The sequence below is a fragment of the Pan troglodytes genome, chromosome X (genome assembly GCF_028858775.2).
Source record: "Pan troglodytes isolate AG18354 chromosome X, NHGRI_mPanTro3-v2.0_pri, whole genome shotgun sequence".
NCBI lineage: Eukaryota > Metazoa > Chordata > Mammalia > Primates > Hominidae > Pan > Pan troglodytes.
In genome coordinates, this window is record NC_072421.2 from 94,678,342 (window position 1) to 94,706,124 (window position 27,783).

The following is a 27,783-nucleotide window of genomic DNA, read 5'->3' on the forward strand; positions in this document are numbered from 1 at the left end:
TTCTTTATGTTACTGGAGCTTTTACATGTATGTGCCATTTCTTTCTCACAACATTCCTATGAAGCAGGTGTCATCGGCACATGGTATAAATAATCTAAATTTCCTATACTTCAAACCTGATGAATACATTTTTAATACCCACATTTTCAAAGTCCTGAATCCCTACTTACATGATATCTAAAATTTGTCTCAACTGCTTTTCAAAGACTCTCCTGGTTGATTCTGGGAGTCTCTGGGAATGGAGGTGATCAGAAACTAATCAGCTAATGTTCTTTGGCTTTGGATTCTTCCTCTTGCCTATGCCTTCTGTGAGCATATAGCTCCACTCTACACAACCATTTTTTTTCATCTGGCAACTCCTCTGAGCCCTTGGATTCCTGACATAATCTCCAACCCTCTCACTCCAGTTCTTTGTACATAAGTTATATGGCTGGACTAGATAAGTATGGAACACATACCCCACCCCCCTCAACACCATTGTTCCATCTCTCGTCTCTAGTCTTTATCTTCCCCTGCAACCATAAAAAATTAATAACACCCAGCACCTCCTGCAGCAATCACCAACCATCAAATTCAGAATTATATTTCAGGCAAATAAGGATACCAAGCCATGTGTAATGAAAAGAAACCACAGCTTTGAGTTAATATTCAGGAAGGCACAGCAAAACACTTTGATTAGGGCCACAAGGAAGAACTCTATGAGGAATATTAAAGTGCGGGTTATGCTCAGCATCTCCACGGAAGTTTTTTATCTCAAATTATTTAGTAATAATATGTAGGAGGCAACTGTGAGTCTCCTAGTCTGAAAAGTCCTACATTGTCAATTTGAGATTATGGCTACAAATATTTCAGGGTGTTACTTTGTTGAGTCTTACTCAGCAAGGTTAATGTATGTAGCATTAAACTGAATTGTGTGTAGGATCTGCACCAAGCTGAGATGGACCATATCAAATCAGAAAAGCCTGTGTGTGATGAATGCCCAGACTGTATTCTCAACAAGAATTGTCCTGTTGGCCTAGTGATACTGGTTTTTGTAGCATCGCAATTCCTACAGATATGCCTTTCTTAGTACTTTGTTTGATGCACTTAGCTCTTGGAGTTGATTGCTGGACTCACTGATTCGTGACAGGAATTCTGACATTTAAAATAACAGGAAGTTCTCTGAATAAATGGGATAGCGAGAAAAATGTCAGTTCGTACTTAGAAAGCCAGAGACAACCAGTGGGTAAAGTGACTGACTTGAGCTTGAATAAGGTAATTCATATAGGTTAAAGGTTAACAGGAAACCACCTTGACAACCTCATTTGTCAAATATAGTCATGTACCACAAAACGATGTTTTGGTCAACAATGGACCGCTTATATGATGATGATTCCATAAGATTATAATGGAGCTGAAAAATCCCAACTGCCTAGTGACATGTAGCCATTGTAACATTCTAGTGCAATGCATTACTCACATGTTTGTGGTGATGTTGTTGCAAACATACTGTGCTGCCAGTAATATATAAGTATAGCACGTACAATTATGTACGATGTTGTTGCAAACATACTGTGCTGCCAGTAATATGTAAGTATAGCACGTACAATTATGTACAGTACATAATACTTGATAATAATAAACAACCATGTTACTGGTTTATGTATTTACTGTATTTTTCATTGTTATTTTAGAGTGTACTCTTGTTAAAAAAAAAAAAAGTTAACAGTAAAACAGCCTCAGGCAGGTCTTTCACATGGTATTCCAAAAGAAGTCATTGTTATCATAGGAGGTGACAGCTCCATGTGTGTTATTGCCCCTTGAAGACCTTCCAGTGGGACAAGATGTAGAGGTGGACGACAGTGATATTGATGATCTTGACCCTGTACAGGCCTAGGCTAATGTGTGTGTTTGTGTCTTAGTTTTTAACAGAAAGGTTTAAAAAGTAAAAATTTTAAAAAAGTTTAAACAGGAAAACGCTTACAGAATAAGGATATAGAGAAAATATTTTTGTACAGCTGTGCAATGTGTTTGTATTTTAAGTGTGATTACAAGAGTCAAAAGTTTAAAAAAAACAAAAAGTTTATAATTACTATAAGCTAAGTTTAAGTTATTATTGAAGAAAGAACATTTCTGTGAATTTGGTGTAGCCTATGTGTACAGCCTATGTCTATAGTGGTGTACAGTAATGTCTTAGGCCTTCACATTCATTCACCACTTACTCACTGACTCACCCAGAGTACTGTCCAGTTTTGTAAGCTACCTTCATGCTAAGTGCTGTATGCAGCTAAACCATTTTTTATCTTTCATATCATAATTTTACTGTACCATTTCTATGTTTAAATATGTTTAGATATACAAATACCATTTTGTTACAATTGCCTACAATATTCAGTACAGTAACATGCTGTACAGGTTTGTAGCCTAGGAGCAATAGGCTACTAACCTGTGAAGTAGGCTATACCATGTAGGTTTGTGTAAGTGAACCGTATAATGTTCGCATAATGACAAAATCATCTAAAGAAGAACTTCTCAGAATGTATCCACATCATTAAACAAGATGTAAGTGTACTACTTTGAGGTAAAAACCATACTTCAGTTTTGGTATTTAAGTTACCACTTCAAACAAGGGAAATTCTTCCCTAAAACCTCTAAGACAACTTTATTTGTCCTTCCTAAAATATACATTACCTGCTGAGTTATTGAGGCCCATTTGAAAATACACAACATTAGCTATGCACGCTGTTAAACATAATGTTCTGGTGACATTTAGCAGTGTTCAGTAATTGGCTTAATGAACAGGTGTGCAAGTATATTAGTTATGCAGATGTTAATTTGCAGTAACATGTGCTTCCTGATTTGGGGTGTTCTTGTATAAACTACAACCAGTAAGATTTGTTCCTTAATTAGGAAATCACTACAAAGTATGTCTGTGTTATCCCTACCATTACAACCATTAGTCTTGTTTAATGTGCTCTGAACTTCAGAAACATTCTTAGTAATGCCATTCCTATTGCTTCAGGTACTATGCAGGTGTCAGAATGAAATCTACCTTTCTGTGGGATGCCTTGGTTAGTGTGCAGCTGTAGGCAACATGGAGAGGGGAAGCTTCACAGCTGTAATATGTAGCATGTGCGAGGAGACAGAAATGGAATCTCTTCCTGCCTATTGCATCAGCTTTCCCTCCTAAGGTTTGGTAAACACATGTGTTATTCCTCACAAAACAGACTCGATAACAATTGAACACAAAATAGTGGTTCCTTACAAACAGATTCATCTTTACCAGCATTTTTAATTATTCTTTTCCATATTGTTTGTAATTCCTGTCTACACTTGGCCCTTGGGATTTCCAAGGTTAACAGTTTGTAAACTATAAAAATGGATAGGAATGTTTGTGAGATTTATTCATATGATTTTTATTTTTATGTCAAAAAATAGGAAATTACAAAGGCTAATTTAGCAAATGCCCATCTACCAGCCACCCAAAATGAACAGATGTTAACATTTAGTCATATTTACTCCAGATCTTTGCTTTTAAGGAAATAAAACATTAAAGTTAAAATGGAAGTTTCCAAGGTTCTACCTATTCCAGCATTAGATTCCTCCTCTTAGGCAACCACTGTCATTAACTGGTGAATATCTAGTTTATGTTTTTATAATTTTGCTACATATATACTCATCCATCAACAATACACAAGATTAGTCTCTGTTTTATTTTTAATTTAGATGAATATTATACTGCATGTACCATTTTCCATAGCTTTAATTTTTCCACTCAGCATTGTATTTGGCATCAATCCTTGTTGAAATATATAGCTGTAATACAATCACTGTAAATGCTGTGTGATATTACATTGTATTAATATGCCACAATTTATCCATTTCATAACCCCTGGGCACATGGGCTGTTTATAACTTTTCTACTGTTATAAACACTGTTGAAGTGAACATTTTTGTCTCCTTGACCACTTGACCTACAAGCAGAAATGTTGGGCTATGTTTATGACAAGGATACCTTCAAATATATTAGATGTTGATACATGCGTTTTTTAAGTCATTGCTGAATATTTACTGTCAACCATTGGCATAATCAAATTCTTCTTCGTATCTTCATCAATACTTGGTATTGTGAGACTTAAAAAATTTTTCAATTTGATGACTGTTAATGGTATTTCTTCAGTTATTTTCATTTGCATTTCCCTGATCACTGGTGAAGTTGAGCATGTTTTCATTACTAGCTATATGACCTTGGGCATATGATCAAGTTTGTCCTTGATTTCCTCATTTGTAAAATGACAGTGGTTAATACCTATCATATAAAGTGGTATAAAAATTAATGCCAGATACAGAGCAGATATGTAATAAAAATTTGATTTTTGTGGTGCTTGTGAAGATTGTATTGGTGGTTACCAGTAGTAAAACTACTACTACTGCTGTTATTTTTGTTTTTTAATACTCTCATCTGTTGTGTATTGCATATGAATTTATCTATTGATCTAATCTTCTTTGCCCTTTTTTTCCATCAGGTTCATGTGATATTTCCAGAAATGCATAGATAAAGATGATTCAGAATACAGTAGAAAATAACAAAAAAAATCATTAAACCTGTCACATGCAAAAACCAGAGTAGATTTCCCGTACCTTTCATTGCCATTCTTGCACTCATTTTAATATTATCAAGTCATTAATTGAAATTAAAATATTGTATATTTCAACCAATATGTTAAAAAATTATTCCCATGTAGCTGGAATCACCTCTGGAATTGTATCCACATGGATAAAATATGGATTTAAGTATATATGGATCACAATTCTTATATTTGTATGTTATATGTAAAAGAACAATTGGCATTTACTTGTTAAATATACAAATATGTATGCGTGAAGTTACATAAATATACAAATATGTATGCATGAAGTTACATAAATTTTAAGTGTGTTTGTTGACACTACTATTATTAGCTTTATTTACCCTGGCTTTGTATATAGTGTACTTTTTTGTTTGTTTGTTTTCCTGAGACGGAGTTTCTCTCTTGTTGTCCAGGCTGGAATGCAGTGGCGCAATCTTGGCACACTGCAACCTCCGCCTCCCGGGTTCAAGTGATTCTCCTGCCTCAGCCTCCTGAGTAGCTGGGATTACAGGCACCCGCCACCACGCCCGGCTAATTTTTGTATTTTTTAGTAGAGACAGGATTTCACCATATTGGCCAGGCTGGTCTCGAACTCCTGACGTCAGGTGATCTGCCCGCCTCAGCCTCCCAAAGTGTTGAGATTACACCCAGCCTGTATGTAGTGTACTTAATAGGAAGGGACATCCTTTTAATTCTCCTCATATTTCTTATAATATGATGCAACACATAATGTGATGCTGATGATGTTCCCTATATAGAACTATGCTTGCACTAAGAAAATGAGAATTTACTGAGTGGTATACATGTATTCACCTAAGCTATATTTTATGGATATTTTATGGTACCTAAGCTATATATTTTATGGAGTCTTTATAACATTTATAAAGAAAATTATAAATGTTAGGTACCTTTTGGGGATACTTCCATAATTAGTGGTTTACATACGACCATGCAGTATGAGTAGATATTTATGTGTTGTTTACCATTGTATGCTCATGCTAAGCTAATTCATAGTAGGTGCTCAAGAAATATTTGGTAGATTAATGAATGTGATTCTGGCTATAGAAATCAGTCTTTCTCACTGAAATTTTAAGATAAAGTAGTTATACAAATTTTACTATGATTCATGGTTAGTTATCACTATGTAAATCATCCAATGTTGCCTATTTAAAATATCTTAATACTTGCTACAAATTATAATATCTTGTCACATGTTCTGTGTATCCACTGGGATATCAGAAATTAATAGGAGATTCCTGAACATTGCCTATATTAAATTGGGGAAAGAATATAACCATGTTTACTTTATTTATGCTGATGAGCATTTCTCAGTTGTAAAGGAATACATTTATAGTACAATTGCTTGTAAAAATCCATGTATTAAAGGAAATATAAGAATACTCAGTGGGCATTTTATCTTAGATAATGAGTATCTTGATGTTAACATATCTTTAATAATAATATAAATGTCTTCATTATTAGGATTATCTTCCTACAGACAGTATTTTATAATGTTTCATTATTCTATTAGCAGTGCCAATTTACACACTCAAATTAATTCAATATATTGGATTCAAACCCATTTGCAATATGTTTTTTCATTTGTACGGGGAAGGTCTCGTTTGACTGTAGGCCTCATTATGAACCTGAGGACCATAGGGCAATTGATGATAAAATCAATTCATGAAGTTTTTGTATCGAAACTTAAAAAAACTTTTTAGTTTCATCCAAGTAACTTCAAATAATTATAGAATTGCTATTTATTTAATGTTTTGTAACCATTAGAAACATACAGAATAAAAGTATCCTAGGATAAGTGACATTTTGAGGTCACTATGAAAGCAGGCAATTTTTAACATATGATGTGTTGAACACTATAGGGATATTTGATGTCTCATTGCTGTTCTTTGAATTCTCTATTTATCTAAGCCTGTGGTCATGATCCCTAAGGAATGCTTTTAAAACAAGAAAGCCAAAGGCAATAATAGCCACTGGTCTGTAATTATTTATCATGGCAAAAACATGATTAGTTCTGAAAGCCTGTCTAGTTAGAGAACTGTTCTAAACTTGTTTTTCTCTAGTGATTCTCAGAAAAGCAGTGCCCACTCATGGAATTCTTATCACTTTTCGAACCCAGGATTTAAACCAAGTTATATAACACAAGGAAAATATGTTGAGATTCAAGAAAGAAAACTATGAACTATAGATATTTAGGGCATCTAATCTTAATTTTAAACAATTTGTTCACTTGAAAAGGGGAGAGGCTAGACCATATTTTAATTAAAAAATGCAAAAATATAAAGTCATTAAATGAGCATTATCTATTCCTGGGTTAGTCAGGATCCTGTTAGTTTGCAGAACCATCTTTATAGGTCCTTCATGGCACAACATGTTTTTCTTATATGTACTTGGCTAATTAGTCTCCCATAGTGAATTTTAAGGCATATTGAGATATTAGGAAAATTTTCTTGACTATTTCCTTGACTGGGTTCAAATTAGTGAATGATTCTAGAAGTAATTTCAATATGATTCAGATATTTCACATTTTATAGACAAAGGGCATGACTATTGGACTGTCATTTTCTTGTATACAATTGTCTTAAGCTGGAACTGGCTTGACAATTAGAATAAATTAAAATGTTGATTATTGCATATGAAAGACTATGCTCTTAGAAAGATCCTTTGAAGAATATTTGAGATATGTTTTAATATATTTTAAAACATATTTAGAAATATATACAGATAAATATCAACATAAAATATATTCTTTTAATATATTTTAAGAGAAATACATTAAAAGTCACTTTTCTTCCAGTAGCAATGACTATTATGTTGAATCCACATGGCAAACTGCTTGCCATGTCTCATAAGATCATAATTTCTAAGTATAATTATCCATTCTCCTTAGACTGCACATAACTTTAGATTGGCCAGTCTGGTAAAATTTAGCACTGTTAGGAGTTTAGTTATCCAGGTAATTTATTTTATTAATATCTGGTATTTCTGTAGTATGCTCATTTAATTTTTCTGTATTTTGTACCATTAAAACAAAGGAAGTCTTAATGGACTTCCAGTATTTTGATGAATTCTGTAGAATGTTGCTTCCAAGATGGTAACATCTGTGAACATATTGCCTAAGTAAAAGTGTACTGTGGTTTTATGTTGCTTTTTCTCTAAAAAAGTGAGGTATTATTTCTCAATAATGCATTTGTGGTCTTTTTAACAAAGATAAGGTGAATTAAAATAATATCATTATTGCCTCAAAATGAAGTTATCTTTTTAACATTGATAAAGCAGCAGCATGATTATGGTCATATATGAACCAGTGATGTAATTTAGCAGCATGAATTTGGGGGCAAGGACCTAACACTCTACTTGACTGAAAAAGTACTAGCTTTACTTTTCTCATATTTTCTGATGGCCCCATTACTTACAACCCTGTTTTTATATTGGAAAAGGTAAACTGCCAACCCTTGAGTACAATGGTAGCTATAAAATTTCTATACCGGAGGGGTTTGGGGATTTAACTTAATGCTTTATTTTCATAGCAGACAGCCACATTGTTTTTTGGGCCGGCCTACTTGGGGAGTTGGCTGATGGAGGTTATGGAAGGCTGAAGCCACTCCTTGGCACTGCTACTCCTTACCCTTTCAGTCCTTTAAACTGTTTTTAATTATACTGTTACCTTCTAAAGAAAGCAAAGTAAATCTTCTGTTCTAAGGAAGCAAATAGTATTTTTCAAATAGCGAGGGATACAAAGCTAAATTACTCAAAAGAACACATTGCTGAGTCTGTTTAATTACATGTATGCAAATGGTGCTACTGTTGTACAAATTGCAAATGGTTCATAACTATTCTTCAAAACAGTCTCAGCAGGAATTTTTATATGGCAACCTGTTTAGCAGTTAAACTTACCTTAGGTGCTTTAAAGCAATATCACTGAATTGTTTAAATTTTAGCATATTTTGAGAGAAATGCATGTCTTCCTTTTCCCTCAATTAATTCAGATTAGTGAGGTTGTACTATATATTTAATTCCAGTACTGCTGTAGGTACCTGGTAAAGGAGTAATTAATGTTGCATATTAGGTAAGAAGGAGCAATTGATTTTTTGGTTCATTTGGCTTATCTTTTCTGCTTAAGTGCTGATATTTAATTTGTAGTGAAAACTCTAAACAACTCTGTATTTTTATGTTTATCCTCTTCCTTGAGCTAATGAAATCAACACATTTATTGATTTCAGAATGAGCTTTATTAATGTAGTTAATGTGCCTTACTAATGTTATTCCGCGTACTTGGATTAGTACCCTTATTGTTTATGAATCAACATTTTTTCTTTCAGTTCAAAAGAACGCAGAAGCATTAGAAGAAAAGAAGACTGGGCCTACAAAGAAGAAAGTGAAAGAACTGAGAATTTTGGATCCCAAAACAGCTCAGAATCTGTGTATGTAATATTTTCTTCGTAGGATTGGTATAGGTAATGGTGAGAGGGGTGGGAGCTGTTTAATGTATTTAATGAAAGTTGTAACCTTTTTAAACAGGCATATTTAGCATCTTCTAGAAACAAAATTCTGTGTAAACATGATTTGGTTGCCTTTTTGTCACTTAGCCAGTAAGGAGAAAATTCTAATTCAACCTCTGTCAGGCCAGATGAAACTTGGGAATAGTAAAGATTTGGAAAGTAATGATAATAAAACACTGTTGGAGGACATAGTGAAACATAAGGCAGAATTGACAAAAAGTGATTTTTTTTTCCTTCTCTCTAGACCTGGGATTGATAGTTTTAGGGTATTCACTAGTTACATTGGAAAAATCCTTCTACTGCTATTCCTTTATGTCTGAAGTAATTGCGATGTGAGCTACTTAAATTGTTAACCTTAACTGCATTTAAAAACTGGTTAGTGAATCTTGAAGCCTTTAACAAACCAGTCAGCCATTAAGTATACCTTTTCTAAAGCAGATGGACAGTTAAACCCATCTTCATTTATGTAAGCCTTTAAGTTTTAACATACTCTTCCCTCTGTCTTGAAATCAGAATTTTTGTTCTGTCACTACAGTAGACTGTGTTTAGATTTTGCTGATACTAAAACACTATGCATCAGAGATTTCCACACATCAAGCATTTCTAATTGCACAAAGTAATACCATGGGAGCTTATTTTGTTAAGGAATGTGGTATAGGGAATCATTACAATAAACAAAACATCATTCTCATGTCAGTAGAAATGTTGCTTTCAGAGAAGCAGTTTATCGGTAGCTGTTGTGAATGTGTACATTGCTTATTTGATAGTACATTTTCAAAGTTGACGTTCAGTACTTTTCTTTAAAACACAGTAGGATCTCAATTGCTGGTTGATTTCTGTCAACATTATTCTTTTAGATTGTGGAGATCTCATTTGGTCTTATGTATAAGGTAATCATTTGTCTATAGAGTGAGGATTTTGTTTTCTTTTGGTATGGCTGAAGGCATATAGACCTTTTCATGAGAAAAAGAAAACAAAATTCTTAGAAGTGTTCAAGTTCTGCGTGCCGGGCGCGGTGGCTCACGCCTATAATCTCAGCACTTTGGGAGGCCGAGGCAGGTGGATCACCTGAGGTCAGGAATTCAAGACCAGCCTGGACAACATGGTGAAACCCCGCCTCTACTAAAAATACAAAATTAGCCGGGCGTGGTGGCTCATGCCTGTAATCCCAGCTACTTGGGAGGCTGAGGCACGAGAATTTCTTGAACCCGGGAGGCAAAGTTTGCAGTGAGCCGAGATCGCACCATTGCACTACAGGCTGGGCAACAAGAACGAAACTGTCTCAAAAAAAGGAAAAAAAAGAAAAAAGAAATGTTCAAGTTCTGGTGATAAGAACACATCTGTGTTCTTTAAAAAATATGTTTAATGGAACATGTTGTTGCAAGTACCTTCTGAATAATTGTTAGCTATTCTAGGTTTAATTTGCTGAATTATTCCAATATGATATCATAGATTTCCATTTAAGAAAAAGTTGGCAGGGGAAATTGTGAGTCAATATATAAAGTAAGTAATAGTGTACCACAGGAATATAAGCAGGAATGCAGAGCACACTGATGATTTAGGCACTTTAATTTTTTTCTTATGTGGGAGAATTGCAGAGTAGATGGCTATGATTTTTTATTTGGTTATTTTATTGTCTTTCCTGAGAAATACTGTGTTGGATGCATCTGACAATCTCCACACTAAGTTCTTCATTGAATAAAAAGGTCAACTTGAAATAAAATCTCTTAAGTTTTCATGGGTCATTTTGTGTTATCATCCTAATCTAAAAGGCATAAGCATGTAGTCATGAATGCTATTAGTAGGAATTTTATTTTGTGTGTAAATATGCACTAGCTGTAAACATTACAGCCCGAGAAAATATGCCATTTTGTCTAGATGGATAGAGTGAGTAGTCCATCAAATGGAACAACTTTTGTTTGTTCATAATTCTGTATATTAGTATTAGTGACAAATTTCATATTTTGAGTCTATGAAATGAAAATCAGACGTTTATTAGGACTTTAACATGTTGATGCTGTTCTACTTTTAATAAAATCAAATTTTATTTTAGCCATCTTTCTGGGATCATATCGCATGCCATATGAAGACATAAGAAACGTTATTCTGGAGGTTAATGAAGACATGCTGAGTGAGGCTTTAATTCAGGTAACTTGGATATTTTCCTTTTGAAATTCATTTTCACAGATTTTTTTGGACTATTCTCTTCTCAATGGAGTTGTAAGAAAATTCTCTTCTATAATTAGATTTTTAAAAAGACATTGAATAGTTTAATAAAATCAGGAATATCTAGCTGTGTTGATAGTAAGAGGACTCAGTATAGAAAATCTAGGTTCTAATTCTGTTTCTGCCACTTATAAGCTATATATCCGTTTCAGTATAAGCATATGCATATATAGACATATCATTGTCCATTATTCACTATACATACAATTACATGTACTTCATCACCAAAATGGCTGCATTAAGTATATATTGTTCTTACCATTTTATGGGTGAAAAAGCTGAGGGGTCAAGAGGTTAAATAGCTTGCTGAAAATTAGTGGGTATTTAACATACCCATTGTTAAGTTGAGTGTCTAACTTTTACCCAACTCTGTTTGGGTACATAACATGTATTGCTGATTATGTCTAGCACTTTCTGTATTTTTTATTTCATTGAATCCTACAGTAATCCTATGAGATAAGCACTATTATTCTCATTTTACAAATAAGGAAACTGAGGTTTAGAGAGATTGCCCGATTTCACAAAGCTTGTATGTGGTGTAAGTGGCAAAGTACCAGAACTAGGATTCAAAACAATGTCTGTCTTGACTCTAAAGCCGTTATATTATTCTGCCTTCCATGAACAAACTGTTTAATCTTTCTAAACCTCTGTTTTCTCATTTGAAATTACAGGGTCATTGTGAGGTTTTAACCAAATAAAGTGCTTTGTATGATAAAGGACTATACAGATCTAACACATTATTTGAATTCTTGGTATGTCTGGCCCTGTCTGGTTTAATTTTTGAAAGGAATAACTAAAGATTTTTGTGGAAGGGTATAGTCATTGTAGTTTTTTTCTGTTTTTCTTTATTTTGTTGTTTTTTGTTTTTGAGCCATGAGTTGGTTTTGAGTTTTAGAAAACATCAAATAGGGCCAGGCATGGTGACTCACGCCTGTAATCCCAACACTGTGGGAGGCTGAGGCAGGCAGATCACGAGGTCAGGAGATCGAGGCCATCCTGGCCAACATGGTGAAACCCCGTCTCTACTCAAAATACAGAAAAATTAGCTGAGTGTGGTGGTGCGCATCTGTAATCCCAGCTACTCAGGAGGCTGAGGCAGGAGAATCACTTGAACCTGGGAGGTGGAGAATGCACTCAGCCGAGACCATGCCACTGCACTCTAGCCTGGAGACAGAGCGAGACTCTGTCTCAAAAAAATGAAACAAAACAAAACAAAACAAAACAAAAACATCAAATAGTTAAATAGCTTATGCTATAACTTTAACAATTTTGCCATATTCCCTGCAAACTCTAAATCTCAGAGAACCTGCATATATAATTTGAGCAAGTGATGTCTCTGTGGAAGCTCTTCTATTTTGGATTGTAGGCTTACATTAAAGTTTACCTCATATATATGTCTTAAATCTAGGCGTGATTTTTAAAAATAGGACTAAGGTGTAATAAGATGACCTATGTCATCTCTTCCTTGTTTTTAGACCTCCATTCCCTTTTCTAAGCCTTTATCTCTTTATCTTTTTCATGTATCTGTACATTTTACCCATATCCTGCTTTACCCACCAATTTTGTGCCTTCTGTTTGCTGAGGACTTTTTTAAAGCCAACTTGCTTTCCTTCTCAGTACCAGATACTCTAAAGTTTCTTCTCAATCCTTACCCTGTTTGATCAAAACCCATTTTCTTAGTTTTGCTTGTGGGAAGAAAACAGTTTAACATGTAGTATAATATACATAATTGGAATTGTGCTACTTGGGTACGGGTGTAGGGCCTAAGTGGCGAGTAACTTACCTGAGTTATTAAGGTTAGTATTGCTTTTATCTAGACAAATCAAATGTCTGAGTATCTTCTGGTAAGGAGGATGGATGCTCCTGGGTAGAAATAATTACATGGTTTTCTAGTCCCCAAGAGAGATGGCTTCCCTCTGTCAGGAGAAAAGACTATAATCACTAGCACCTTTTTCTACCCCCAATTCCAGAACATTTGTTTCAGTGATGGAAAAGTAACATCAATTTGCCATTCATTTGAGCTGTTTACCATTTATGTCTAATTACCATGTAGCACATCGATAATGCATGGCATTAAATGTGTATCATCAGATTAACTTTGTTCTAAGTTCTATTTGATTACAGTGCTAAACTCCATCCATGCATAATTATTGTTTTTTGCTCATGTAGCATGGTTGTCTCCTCATAGCAACAAAAACAACAAACAACAATTAAGGATACATCACTTCCCAGAACTTGAATTAACAGTAGTAGTATTTTCTCTTCCAGTATGGGTCAATAGGCTCTTGCTGGGCAGACAACTAATAGAATTTAGTTAGTTGGCAGGATAATTGTCTTACTTAAAAAACAAAAAACAAAAAACAGAAAAACTTTTATTTAATCAGCAAGATCCAGCTCTAAGTTGAAGCTTATTAATAAATATCAATTTTCATTTTATTGCAAAATATCTAAATTTAAGCTAGAAAATGAGTTCTCTATGTGGGAAAAATTGAAATGGCCTAAAATACTTGCAGTAGCACGTAGAAACATTTAAAAGTACACCATATCCTGAGGTTGTTGAGGAGTTTTTAATACATGTAATTATGAGTTACTGTCAAATAATGTGTACTAAATTTTGGTGACTTTTAGAATCATTATTCTAGCCTTCAAAATTTGTTTCAGTATAATTGAATTTGATCTATTGAGAGAAAAATCTAAGACCAATCAGTCAGTGCTTTTTAGGATATCAGTGGTAAAACAGAAATATGTATAGACACACATATAGAGCATTGACAGAGTAATGAAACGAGCGGTTTGAAAAAAGTGATGCATGTGTGAAGGGAAAAATAAAAGTATGTTCTATTTGAGATCCTTAGTGCATGCAAATGATTCTAGGTAGGGAGTTTATACTTATATTCTTAAGGAATATGTGAAAAAAAGATGATCAACATAAAAGATAGTGTATTATTACTGCAGAATAATTTGTAAAGATATGATAAAGCATAGGTTGGTAACCTGGAGTTCAAAGCCCTCTTTGCGGACCCATGGAGAGAATTCAGGGGGTCCTGAACTTGTATGTGAAGAATATTACGTCTTTATTTTCATTATCTTCTAATTAATATTTAGCATATTATTTAAGAGTGTAGGCAACAGACCAAAGTAGTATTAACAGTACCTCTAAGTTTTTCACTAATAGAAATAATAAATATTTTCATATCACATTATAGTTGTGGCAGAGATCTTAAAATACTGTTACAGTCATTAATGCTTCAAAATTACAGTACTTATTAGAGCTGCGACTAGAAATTATTTTTAATGCTTTAATCAAGCACTTCTATCATTATATCACTATTTTGGTAAATATGTTGATAACTATTTAAATGTAATTGGTATTTTATATAATCCTATTTATTTTATTTTTTCCTGATATAGAGGTTCACAGAAGGTGAACTGTAGGGTAGGGTGGGCTGTGGTTAAGGTAGTCTTCCTGGAAGAAGTGTTCTAGACTTTGAAACACTAGTAGGATTCAGTTAGAGAGGGCTAGGATAAGAGAATGGTGGCCAAAGGCTTGAGGTATATAAAGGATACTGTCTTTATTTTTCTGGTATAGATAAGCCGTCATATAGGGTAGCAATGAGAAAGAGCGCATAAAAGATTAGTAGCTTGGTGGTAGTCATATTTTAGAGGCACACAGATAGCAAATTGGTGACTCACAGGCATTCACGCTCTCTACCTCTCACTTTCTCTCCCTCACTTCTGTTTTATTTGGCCTTTCTAGTGCCTAATCAGTGAAATTTTAATGTCACACACTCTCCGGTTTGCCACAGGTGCCACCACTCCCTATTGCATTTTGCTTACTCTGACTCATTCCTAACCCCTATATACACCAGAAGTTTTGATCCCTGGTAGACAACATGAATGCTGAGCTATTGAGTTTGGTCATGGTCAAATTGTGTGCTTAGGAAAGGTACTCTTAGCTGCAGTACATCAGATGGCTTGATGTAAAGAGACTTGACATAGGGAGATCATTGCAGTTTCAAGCATAAGGGACATCATTGCAGTTTCAAGCATAAGGTGTAATAAAGCCCTGAATATTTCAGAAGTAGGAGAAAAGGGAATTTGGGTAAATAAGGAATTTTAAAAAAATTATTAATTGAAAAATCCTGGTGGTAGAGACAGTGGTTGTAGCCCTGACACAAACAGGCAAATCGGGTAGGGGAGAAAATACTTTCAGGGCAAGGGAGAAAAATTTTACAAAAAACATTACATTGGAAAATGTATTGGAGGTCAGAATAGAGGCTGAGACTGAAAATAAGGATTTTTGGAGTCATTTACAAAGAAGTGATTGTTAGAATATCAGGACCAATGGAGTTCTTAAGTTTCCTCATGAAAAAAGTAACAAGTGGAAAGTTAAGGACTGCATATCTGGGGACTGTACATGTCAAGGGGATGGGAGCTATTAGAGAAATCAGAGCAAAAGGAGTCAGCATATCAGAGAGATGGCCAGGATGCTATAGTGTATCATCAAAGCCAACACAAGAGGCTTTTAAGGAGTGATGAATAAGAGAATGAGATTGGGAGAAGAGATATTTCCTTCGATATGTCAGATTATAATGACTTATTTAGTTTAAATAGTTATTTTTCTATAGTTTTTTCTTGAAACAATCTACACTATATACCAGACACCTGTATTCCTTAAGCAACTGTTCTGTTTATTCATGGTATTTTGGTCTCTGTCTCCCTTATAAGGGACATCTGCATTCCTACTGGGCATGCAACTGTCTGGTGTCCTATCTATTGTTCTTCTTCCACTCGTATTGTTTTTTGTTTGTTTGTTTGTTTTGTTTTTGACATTTCCTTCCTTCCTTTCTTCCTTCTCTCCCTCCCTCCTTCTTTCCTCTCTTCCTGCTACTTTCTCTTACATTCTTTCATTCCCTTCCTCCCTCATTCCCTTCTTCCCTCCCTCCCTTCTTCCTCTCCTCCCTCCCTTCTTTTCTTCCTTCCTTCCTAAGTAAATTCTTTCTTTGATGAAAGACCTTAATTTTCCTTAATAATACCTAAGGTGAAATACAGCTCCTGGATGCCTCCATACCTGGAAACTACAGAAATACCTCCATAGATGTTTCTCTACAATGCATACATGGGACTATGCCAGCTTGCTTCTATCCCCCACAATCCCCCTCCCCCGCCCCACCAATAATTTCTACATATATTGGCTGTTTTACTTTTCTGAAGCCCATTTGAGTAACCAGCACTGTACTCAATGTGTGGTATTTATAGGTTGCCACATGATTATGTTTTCTCAAATGTGATTTTTATCTCAAAACAGATTATATGATCTATATAACTTATTATTGGATACCGACAGAATAATCAGAATGACACGAAGATCATCTAGTCCATTCCCCTGATTCCAGGCAATGCTACACCTAAGTCATCAAAGATAGATGGGTATCTATTGATTCTGCAGGGAAAAAAGATTCTTCAACTTCCCTCAATTAACCAGTTCTAGAGTATAATTATTCTTATAGTCAGGAAGCTCATGCATGTGTAATAGTAGAGCTCGTTTTTGTCTCCTCAATCCATCTTTGTAATCATTGATCTATTTACGTGGCTATCGACCATCTGTATTTTATGCAGGCTTGTGAGTCTGCATGTGTGCCTGCACTTTACGAGGGTTGATGACTTTAGAAGACTACAAGTATATCAATTAAGGCTATAATGGCATTAGTATTGTAGAATTTGAAAACATTTTTCTCTTAAATAACAACTTGTATTCACCATGTTCATTTTCATAATTCTTTAGGGAAAATGAAACAGTAGCAATGACAGTAACAATCATAAAACATTTCTTTCTTATTTCTCATCATGGTGGAATAATTATGGCATGCTTTTGCAGTCTGAAAATTCTTTTATCTATGAGCTGCTCTTCTTTCACATCTTTGGCTCTTAAATAGGTGATTAAAAATTTTTTTGTGTTTTTTTCTTTTATTGACGTTTCCTTTGACCCTTGTTTGCTACTTTCAGTCTATTATTATAATTACACATATTCCAAGCAAATGTTATCGCTGCTTATTTTTATTCTCTCTATGTCTATTATTGATTAATGCCAGTATTTTCATTTGTCACCATCACCAGCTGTGTTGTTGTTCACAGAGAAAGAAAAGGTAGCTTTAAACAATTAATTTTTTCTTGTACTAATTGGATTGTGCAAAATGTTTTTAAAATATAAAAAATTGAGCCTATGGCCGGGCATGGTGGCTCACGCCTGTAATCCCAGCACTTTGGGAGGCTGAAGCGGGTGGATCACATGAGGTCAAGGAGTTTGAGACCAGCCTGCCAACATGGTGAAACCCCATCTCTACTAATACAAAAATTAGCTAGGCATGGTGGTGCACGCCTGTAATCCCAGCTACTCAGGAGGCTGAGGCGGGAGAATCACTTGAACCCAGGAGGCAGAGGTTGCAGTGAGCCGAGATCGTGCCATTACACTCCAGCCTGGGCAACAGGAGGGAAACTCCATCTCCAAAAAAAGAAAAAAAAAAATTGGCCGGGCGTGGTGGCTCATGCCTGTAATCCCAGCACTTTTGGAGGCTGAGGCGGGCGGATCACGAAGTCAGGAGATTGAGACCATCCTGGCTAACACGGTGAAACCCTGTCTCTACTAAAAATACAAAAAATCAGCCGGGCACCTGTAGTCCCAGCTACTCGGGAGGGTGAGGCAGGAGAATGGCTTGAACCCGAGAGGCGGAGCTTGCAGTGAGCCGAGATCGCGCCACTGCACTCCAGCCTGGGTGACAGAGACTGTCTCAAAAAAAAAAAAAAAAAAAAAATTGAGCCTATTTACATTTTTAGCAAAACGTAAGTCTCACTAACAGTTCAGTAAGATGCGATCTCAGAAATCGTATTTTATGCTGCCTTGGACACTTTAAACCATGGTAGAACTTCATTAGAATTTTGATTCTTTCATACTATATCCATTGGGTCTATTGAAATTAGACGATGGTCAGGGTAGAACAGGAATTTCCTCATAAGTGTAAAACTAGGGGCCAGGTGCAGTGGCTCATGCTTGTAATCCCAGCACGTTGGGAGGCCGAGGAGGGAATATCACTTGAGGTCAGGAGTTTGAAACCAGCCTGACCAACGTAATGAAACCCCGACTCTACTAAAAAAAAAAAAAAAATACAAAAATTAGTCAGGTGTGGGGGCGCACGCCTATAGTACCAGCTACTCGGGAGGCTGAGGCAGGAGAATCGCTTGAACCTGGGAGGTGGAGGTTGCAGTGAGCCAAAATCACACCACTGCACTCCAGCCTGGGCGACAGAGCGAGACTCCATCTCAAAAACAAACAAACAAACAAACAAAAACAAGTGTAAAACTTGGTAAGTGGCCTCTTTTTCCTTATATAAACTTCCAAAATCTGAACTGGGAAATGAAAAGCAAGGTTATACCATAACCCCTCCTCTAAGTACTAGCTGTGAGGCTACTTCCAGACAAAAAGCATTAGACACTTAGCCTAAGAGATTCAGGGTACAGGAGTCAAGGCTATAATGTCCTTGATGGAATTATCAGAGAGATAGAGAACAATCATGATTTCCTCCCCCAGCTAGCTCCCTATTCATTTTTTGTAGCATACAAATTTGTTTTAAATCCAAAGCTTATTGGCTAGTCATATATTTAACAAATTATACACTTTTGTAATTGATCATATCTATAAAACCACTTTCTCTTATGTACTAAAGAGGTAATCAAAACCTTTCCTTCTATACATAAGGAATAAATCTTTACATTCTTTTTGCAAGGTTCTATTATAATTCTAGATATCCTCCTATGTAAAATAGAAATGTACCTAGTTATTAAATCTTTTAAAGACTTGTGATAGTTATAGTATAATCTAACATAATATAATATAAAATTTAACATGCTATGGCACACTTTAACATAGTATAATAACGGGTATAACGTAATGGTATTTTAACTAATCTCTTTAAAATATTTTAGGAAGGCAGGAAGGAATACACAAGGGAAATTTAAGTCTTTTAATTTCTTAAACTCAGTGGTAGACACGTAGATTCATTGTCTTTGTATCCATCTTCGTGTCTTAAATATTACACAATGAATAAATTTAAAAGTATTTAGCAAGTGCTGAAAGCGTATGCTTAAATCAGGTTTCTTCTACTTTGGCACTATTGATGTTTTGGGCCCATTTTTCTCTCTCTCTTTTCCTTTATTTTTGACTGCTGTCCTGTACATTATAGGATGTTTAGCAGTATCTGTGGCTCTACCCACTGGATACCGGTAGCAGCTCCACCACCAGTTGTGACAACCCAAATTGCCTCTAGACTTTGAAAAATCTCTGGGGTGCAAAATTTTCCCTGGCTGAGAACCATTGTCTTAAGAATTACTTTTATTTCTGAAGTATATGTAGTAAAGTTTCAGAATTTAATACGCTCCCAATCATTTGCTTTTATTTTCCGTGTTTATTATAAACTTCATGACAGGTTTTGGACATTTAATTAGTATAGGTCCAAACAAAATGATACCATACATTTACAAATTCTATATCCCAGGAATGGAAAGTACTCATGTTAAGCTCTGATTCTGACAGAATGCATTCCTGTTACGTTGCAAATACCACTAGTCAAGCGTTGCTTAAAGTACAGGTCATAATTATTTTCCACCTGTGAATACAGGCAATCATATCAGTGTGAATAGGCTTTTTTTTTTCCTTTACCACATAGTATTTACGTTTATAGTTTAATAGTGCTGAGCAATTCACTTTACACCATTTTTAAAAACTTATTTATTTTTGTTTTGTTGTTTTTAAAATATGTCATTTAGATAAATCAAATAATATCATGGTAACGACTTCTTCTCTGAAGTGAAGAGAGCTGGGTCTGAATCCCAGCTCTGCCACTCACCAGCCATATGAATGGGAGAAAGTTACCTAACCTCTCTGAGTCCATTTTCTTTTATCTTTTAAATAGCTAGTAAGTTTATTGAACGGATCAAATTAAATAACACATGAAAAAGTCCCCTAGCACATTGCTGGTTACATGATAGGCACACAAAGAATGTCTTTTCCAGTGAGTAGGAACAGTACAGTTACAATTGGTATTTTGAAATATTTTCCTTCAAAACTTACAATTGAATAGTCAGCCCTCAGTTTTCTATGTTAATGGAAAGAATTATCAGCAGGGTGATAATTCTCCTGGGGCTTCTTCCTTTCTCTGTACTGTCTGAATCCCAGAAATAGAGATATCAAATAGGGACAAAGGAAGTATCCAGGAGTAGTGTACTATTTTTGAGGGGACTATTCAGAAACCTCACTGTAACCCCTTTGATCTTTATTTTTCATGCTTTATGTTGTATTTTAGTTCATTTGCATGCTGACAAGAGAAACGTAGTCTTCAGAGTAGACAAATATAATTGAATGACAATAAACTAGTAAGGGGCCTCTAGATAAAGAAATCAAAGGAATGTGAAAGCAAGAGCTGCTTTGGGGGGACTGCAGTAGGTGAGAATGAGGACTCCAGAATGCCGTCAAAACCTTTTAATATTTATACATATTCTGTAGATTTTTAAATATTCCACTTAAATAAATGAAACAAAAGTTTATCCATCAATTGTTTCCAACAGCTTTAATGTGTTGTTGGATTTATATTACTGTAAATTATTCATGTCTTTGGTGTTGTAAAATTTAGCTTTCAATGCTTGTATTATTATTAAAAACTGAGATGAGGCTATCATAATTTGAGGTCCTTAAGGCAAGTGATCTGAAAATGTTTTAGGAACCTGGTGTTTTTGTAGTTGCATATTTTTTGTTTAGATTTTGTTTTATTTTAGTATACTGAGTGATATTAGAATCATATATTCTATATTTAGAATCATTTAGAATATATGAGAATATTTGAAATCATAGCTATATAAAATTATCAATATCTAATATGAATGAAATTGTGTTTGTTTAGTTTGAGTATTGCTAGAAAACATTTTGTAGAAAACGAAGTACCTAAAAAGTAACAACATGACCTTTTCTGAAGTTTTGGCAGTAGAAGAATATAGAAATCAAAGTACCTAAAAGTAGAAACATGACCTTTTCCGAAGGTTTGGCAGTAGAATAATTTTTGTTTGTTTGTTTGTTTGTTTTTTTGAGATGGAGCCTCGTTTAGTTGCCCAGGCTGGAGTGCAGCAGCACGGTCTTAGCTCACTGCAACCTCTGCCTTCTGGGCTCAAGTGATTCTCCTTCCTCAGCCTCCTGAGTAGCTGGGACTACAGACCACCGCCCGGCTAATTTTTGTATTTTTAGTAGAGATGGGGTTTCGCCATGTTAGCCAGGCTGGTCTCAAACTCCTGACCTCAGGTAATCCGCCTGCCTCGGCCTCCCAAAGTGCTGGGATTACAGGCCTGAGCCACCGCGGCCAGCCAAGAATTTGTCATATTAAATAATTAATCAGGAATGGTGTGACCCATTCAGAATAACTAGTTAGGATTTAATATCAACTTTGAGTATTTGTTCTAATAAAGAATTGCAAAATATACTAAATACTTGGGGACTAACAAAGCTAGATGGCAGTGCTAAAATGTGGCTTCAAGAGTGTTTTCAGTTGATCAGAAGTAGGAGAATGGGATTAGTATATGACAGCAGGCAAAGGGGAGAGTTGTTAGATGGGAGTAACCTATAGAGGTATCACTTTACAGGAAAGACCGTAAGCAGGATTCCCTCCTAGGAATGTCTAGAAAGCATATGGGTGAAAGCCAATATGATAGGGAGAATTCTACCTGATGGAATGCTTAAAATATCTTTTTTTTTTTCTTCTCTTCAAATTGTGGAACCTTTCATCTATGAAGTACTTACTAAGGTGTGACCATTCCCTTCAGCCTTATACACATTGTGCTCAAATTCATAGTATGTACATGTTGGAACACTATTCACCCTTTAAAAAGAAGGAAATCTTTGAACCTGCAGGACATTGTGCTAAGTGACATAAGGCAGACATGGAAAGACATATACTGTGTGATCTCATTTATACAGTATATAGAACCTAAAAAAGTCAAACTCATAGAAGCACAGAGTAGAGTGGTGGTTACCAGGGACTAGAGGTGGGAGTGGGGATTGGGAGATATTGATCAAAGAATATGAAATTTCAGATAGGAGGAATAGTTCAGGAAATTTATTTTAAAACATGGTGATGATAGCTAATAACAGTGTATTGCAGCTTTGAAAATTGCTAAGGTCTATTTTAAATGTTCTCATCACAAAAAATTAAGTTCGTGAAATAATGGATATGTTAATTAGCTTGATTTAGTCATTCCACAGTGTATACATATATCAAAACATCATTTTGTACACCATAAATATATCCTTTTTGTTTGTCAATTAAAAATTATTTGCCTTTGTATCTCTGTCATAGAATCAGAGGCCACCAAAATTAAAACTAAAGTAAGCTTTATAAATTATTCATTTCCCTTATTTCACGGGAGGAGAAACCAAGGCTCAGAGAGGTTTACATCACATAGTCAATCTGGGATCACAACTTGGTTCATAAGATGCTCAATTTATTGATTTTTTTAAAGCCTATTGTTTGACCTGTTTTTCCTTGCTGTGGTATGCAGGTGGGCGAGCGGGTTGGGGAGTTTACTGCTGGACAGCAATAAAAAGTAGTAACAGAAAGTTTACTAATTAAAAACACTTAGTGCAATCTCTGTCATTGGAAGTCAGAGTAGAAATTAAATTATCCCTTGAAACATCTTCTTCCAATATTAGATGACATTATAAATGTCTTCATTGACATTCATTATTGTTTGTGTTGTGAAATATATAATTAGGTGCCAAAAAATAAAGACTTAATTTTACTTAATGCAGTATAAGGGGCATTGGATTCCGTTTCTGCATTAATAAGCAGCATTTTAGTAAAATGAAAGGGTAGCTCAATTACTAATAAGACCATCATTTATTTTATCCCATATGAAGGATTCAGAGTGACAGAACCATTTAATGAAGTCTTTCAGCTTTGTGAGAAAAATAAGAGTACATATTTTGGCCTTCATTTCATAATTTTTCTTCAGTGTATATAGCTCAATAGTGTTGAAAAATTAGTTGCTTCTTGGGAAAAGCAAAGAAGGTGTCTGCTTTTCTTCCTTGAGTGCTATGACTAATTGCTACATTGTCTCTTTGGAGTTTCTACTCTTCGGTGGTTTATACTTAAAATACCACTCTCAGTGTAGTGGAAAAAAAATTCTTTTGGGTTTCAGTCCTGTATTCTGTATATGACCTTGGGCAAGTCACTTTTCTTCTTTTAGCCATATAGTTTTTGCCTTTAGAAGGGGGGAAATGTATACTTATAAAAATTGGTTATTATACAAATTAAATATGAGCATATGTTAAAAACCCTTGCAAACTATAAAATACTACACAAATTGAACACACATAGAGATTAGTATCTTAGACATTTATTTAGCTGTAACCTGTCACTCTTTCTGGCCATTTATCTAAAGAGAATTAACACTTAAACATTCAACTATTACTTGAAAGAGTATCCCAAAAAGAACTCATAGTCTTCATCCTTCCCCCAAATGAAGGCCTATATGTCCTGGAATTTTTTTCATCCCCTCTCTCTTCTTTGATCCCAGCTCATCATGCATTCTTACTGATTGAAGATTTTCTCACCTCCCATGCCCGTAGGACTAGACTACTATTGTTTTCTAGTTGGTCTTTGTCTCTAGACTTCCTCCAGTCTAGCACATCACATTACTTGATTCGACTAGGCGTTCTTTTTCCTCCATCAATTCATTTTCGTTCTTAAGAAGTGATTGCAATGATTGCCACCTGTTTTCTTCTGTTTTTAAATGCTGTAATGGATCTCTAGAAATTGGAGAGTTTCTCAGAGTCTTGATTTTGAATAATCTGTGCATTACGTTACTTACATTTGCTCTTCTCCATGCCTTTGCACCTGTCCTTCCATCCTTTAGGTGTCTTTTTTATCTTTTAAAATATGACTTAAAACCTACTTTCTCTTGGAAATACTCCCTATTCTGTAAACTAGACTGAACATTCTCTCCATTCTTCATCTGCTCATTTCTACTGTGTTATTCTTAATCTTTTGAAGTGATTTTTGAAAAAGATGTTTGCATGTGATGCAGACATTCTGAGCTGTATCATAAGCATTCTTTGTATTGGTCATTCTTTTTACTTGTTTTCGAATCAGATGCATGATACAGAGTTTTCTTTATATGATAATGTTATATCATGTGATTTGGTGATATTTTCAATTAGATATTTTGAGCCTGTTAGGCTAGTCCCCTCTACAAGGCAATATTGAATGGGTGAGCACTCTATATTAAACTGACTTTCAGATTTACAGTTTTCCCTTTCTTGAATATTTAGGGCTGCTTTATCTCTCAAAGATTTCTGAGGATTATAAGAACCACCCAATGTCCTTTATTGAATAAAAGGTCTTCATGAAAGTAAACATAAAAATTCCATACAATATCAAATAAATATTTACATAAGGTTTTGATTAATGCTTCGTTCTAAATATTTCTGTCATAGATGACTTTGAAATTTCTTGTGCATTGAGAGATGAAACCTATCCTCATCTACACAGTTTCCCGGGTTTCATCTGCCTATTTTGGGGGCTTTGGTTCACCCAAGAGAATACTGATGGTCTTCATTAGCCTAAGTGCATGCAGTCAGTGTGTTCAGTACACTAGATCCAAACAGAACAGCCACTTGGTTCTGTTTATGTAGGTTCCATGTTGTATATAATTTTAAAAATGAAAGCGTGACTACTTCCAGATGAAGAGATTTTCCGTCAGTGATGAGTAGCATCGTAAATAGGGAAGCTTTGTTTTTGGCTGCCCTAAATCCATGAGGAAGATTTGAAGTATTACAAAGACAACAGATACTAAAACAGTATGCTTCTCATGTGAAGTTGTGCTTCCCCTTTGGACCGGAGGTGTCACAGGTCTAGAGAAGAGTTGAGCTTCCCTAAAGGAGAGCTTGGGAATGTTAGGCATCCTCCTTAGATCCTGAAAGCATGGGCTTATCTGATCTTAGGGCCAAGTCTCCTCAGAAGAGCCAACAGGTTAAATGTCATCAAGAGGGTGGACTTTCAGAGGATGAGTAACTAGTTGGTGGCACAGTAAGCAGTCATATAGAAGTGACTGCTTAGAGTGGGACCACATCTGAATAAAGCCAGGATAAACTCTGCTCAACCAACATAAAGCCAGTCATTGGAAAACAAATGTATTGGGTCACCATATATTGTCATATATGTTAATTAATCATTTTATTTTTATGGAATGTGGCATATGTTCTAGATCATCTTTACATATGATCTATCTCGTTGCATTTCATTTGATGGTAGAGTGGTGGTAGAGTTTGCCTGATGAATGTTTATAAATAAACACGAACACATATTGCTAGTTGGGAAAATAATCAATTATTTTATTTTTTTTTTGGAGACAGAGTCTTGCTCTGTTGCCCAGGCTGGAGTGCAGTGGTGCCATCTCGGCTCAGTGCAAGCTCTGCCTCCTGGGTTCACGCCATTCTCCTGCCTCAGCCTCCCGAGTAGCTGGGACTACAGGTGCCCGCCACCATGCCCGGCTAATTTTTTTGTATTTTTAGTAGAGATGGAGTTTCACCGTGTTCGGCAAGATGGTCTCGAACTCCTGACCTTGTGATCCGCCCGCTTCAGCCTCCCAAAGTGCTGGGATTACAGGCGTGAGCCACCGGGCCCAGCCCGAAAATAATCAATTCTTAAGCATTGGAGTGAAGACTGTTATTTGCTTTATATCTGTTAGAAACAGTGTCCCAGGCCAAATACACTTATATAGGTTATATGTATAGATAATTTGAATACTGCTTCAAGGGGAAAATATTTCAAACAAAACTAGATTTGTAATTGTTGTAGGATTTCTTCGATTTCTACTTGACTAGCTCCCCTCAGTTCATGGTACAAATGAATGACTAAGAGTAAGAATTGTTCGTGATCCTTTGATTGTCTCTGATCCCTTTTGTTTTTTTTTTTTTTTTTTTTTGAGAAAGAGCTCCGGGGCAGTGGGCTGGAAAGGGGTGCTCCCCTAGGAAACCCCCAGGCCACCGCTGCCCGCCACGCCCGGGCCTAATGCCCAGGTGCCCCAGGGCTCACCGCCTCTCCAGTCCCTGTCCCCCTGATCTCATTCTTTCTAAACTCAGTTGATGATTCTCTTTGTGAAAATGTATGGGATGTTTGGAAAGGGTCCCCAAAAAGCCAAAGCAAACCCAGGAGTGTGTCTATACATTACAAAAGTGAAGGGTCAGTATCTAGATGATGGTGACCAGCTGAAAAATGTCCCTGAATGGCTCATCAAAAGAAATCCATATTGAATTGGATCAGATTAAAGGAAGGCTAAGTCCCAAATTGTAAAATTTTAAGGCAACAATGTAAACTCTCCCAGAGTAATCAAAGACTATCTGAGAACAGAAGGTTGAATTAAGATTAAGAAAAGGGTCATTTGAGATACGTCTCTAATATTTAGGCTGTGTGTGTACAGTTCAAAGCATAGTATTAATAAAATGTAACCATGGGTGTGCACGTTATCATTACTGTGAAGCCATTGTTTACCCTTCTCCCCAGAAGAAACCACTATTCTGAATCTGAGGCTCATCAACCCCATGCCTTTCTTTTGCCATATATGGATGTGCCCCTAAAATATATGTTATTTAGTTTTTTCCTTTGTTTTTGTTTTGAGACAGGATATTCGCTGTCTTGCCCAGGCTGGAGTGCAGTGGCACAATCTTGGCTCACTGCAGCCTTGACCTCCCAGGCTCAAGCGATTCTCCTATCTCAGCAACCCCACAACTCCCTGCTTTCCACCTCCTGTTCCCCACTTAGATTTACTCACATATTTAACTTTTTTGTATACCTTTCTTCTTATATGACAAAACTTCCTTCTAGGATCATTTTACTTCTCCCCAAAACAAGTCTGTTTATTTTATTTATTTTAATTTATTATAATTATTTTTAGAGACAGGGTCTCACTCAGTTGCCTAGCCTGGAGTGCAGTGGTCCAGTCCTACGTCGCTGCAGCATCAGTCTTCTGAGATCTTCTCACCTTGGCTTCCCGAGCAGCTGGGAATACAAGCTTACTACCATGACCAGCAAATTTTTAAAAGCTATTTTAGCGATGGGGGTCTCGCTGTGTTGCCCAGGCTTGTCTCAATCTCCTGGACTCAAGCAGTCCCCTACCTCAGACTCCCTAATAGCTGGAACCGAAACGAGTCTTTTTGAAAGAGTTTTAGTGAGATTCTGGTCATAGCAAACACTGCTTTTGTTTCTCTAATTATTTTTTTTCACCCATGTTCTGAAAATATATTTTCACTGGGTATATAATTCTAGCTTGTCAATTATTTTTTCTCAGCACTATGAAGAGATTATTTCACCATATTCTGGGTTCAGTTGTTA

The 27,783-nt window shown here is 35.7% G+C and overlaps 1 protein-coding gene across 5 annotated transcripts in view; it reads left to right on the forward strand.

Moving 5' to 3' along the window:
- Positions 1-27,783, forward strand: part of DIAPH2 (diaphanous related formin 2) — a 922,276-nt gene that overhangs the window by 378,804 nt on the left and 515,689 nt on the right. For all 5 annotated transcript variants that reach the window (XM_054677168.2, XM_054677165.2, XM_054677169.2 and 2 more), the window contains 2 exons: positions 8,951-9,052; positions 11,184-11,278. In XM_054677168.2, the coding sequence (XP_054533143.1) occupies positions 8,951-9,052; positions 11,184-11,278 (197 nt within the window). The remainder of the gene's footprint in view (positions 1-8,950; positions 9,053-11,183; positions 11,279-27,783) is intronic.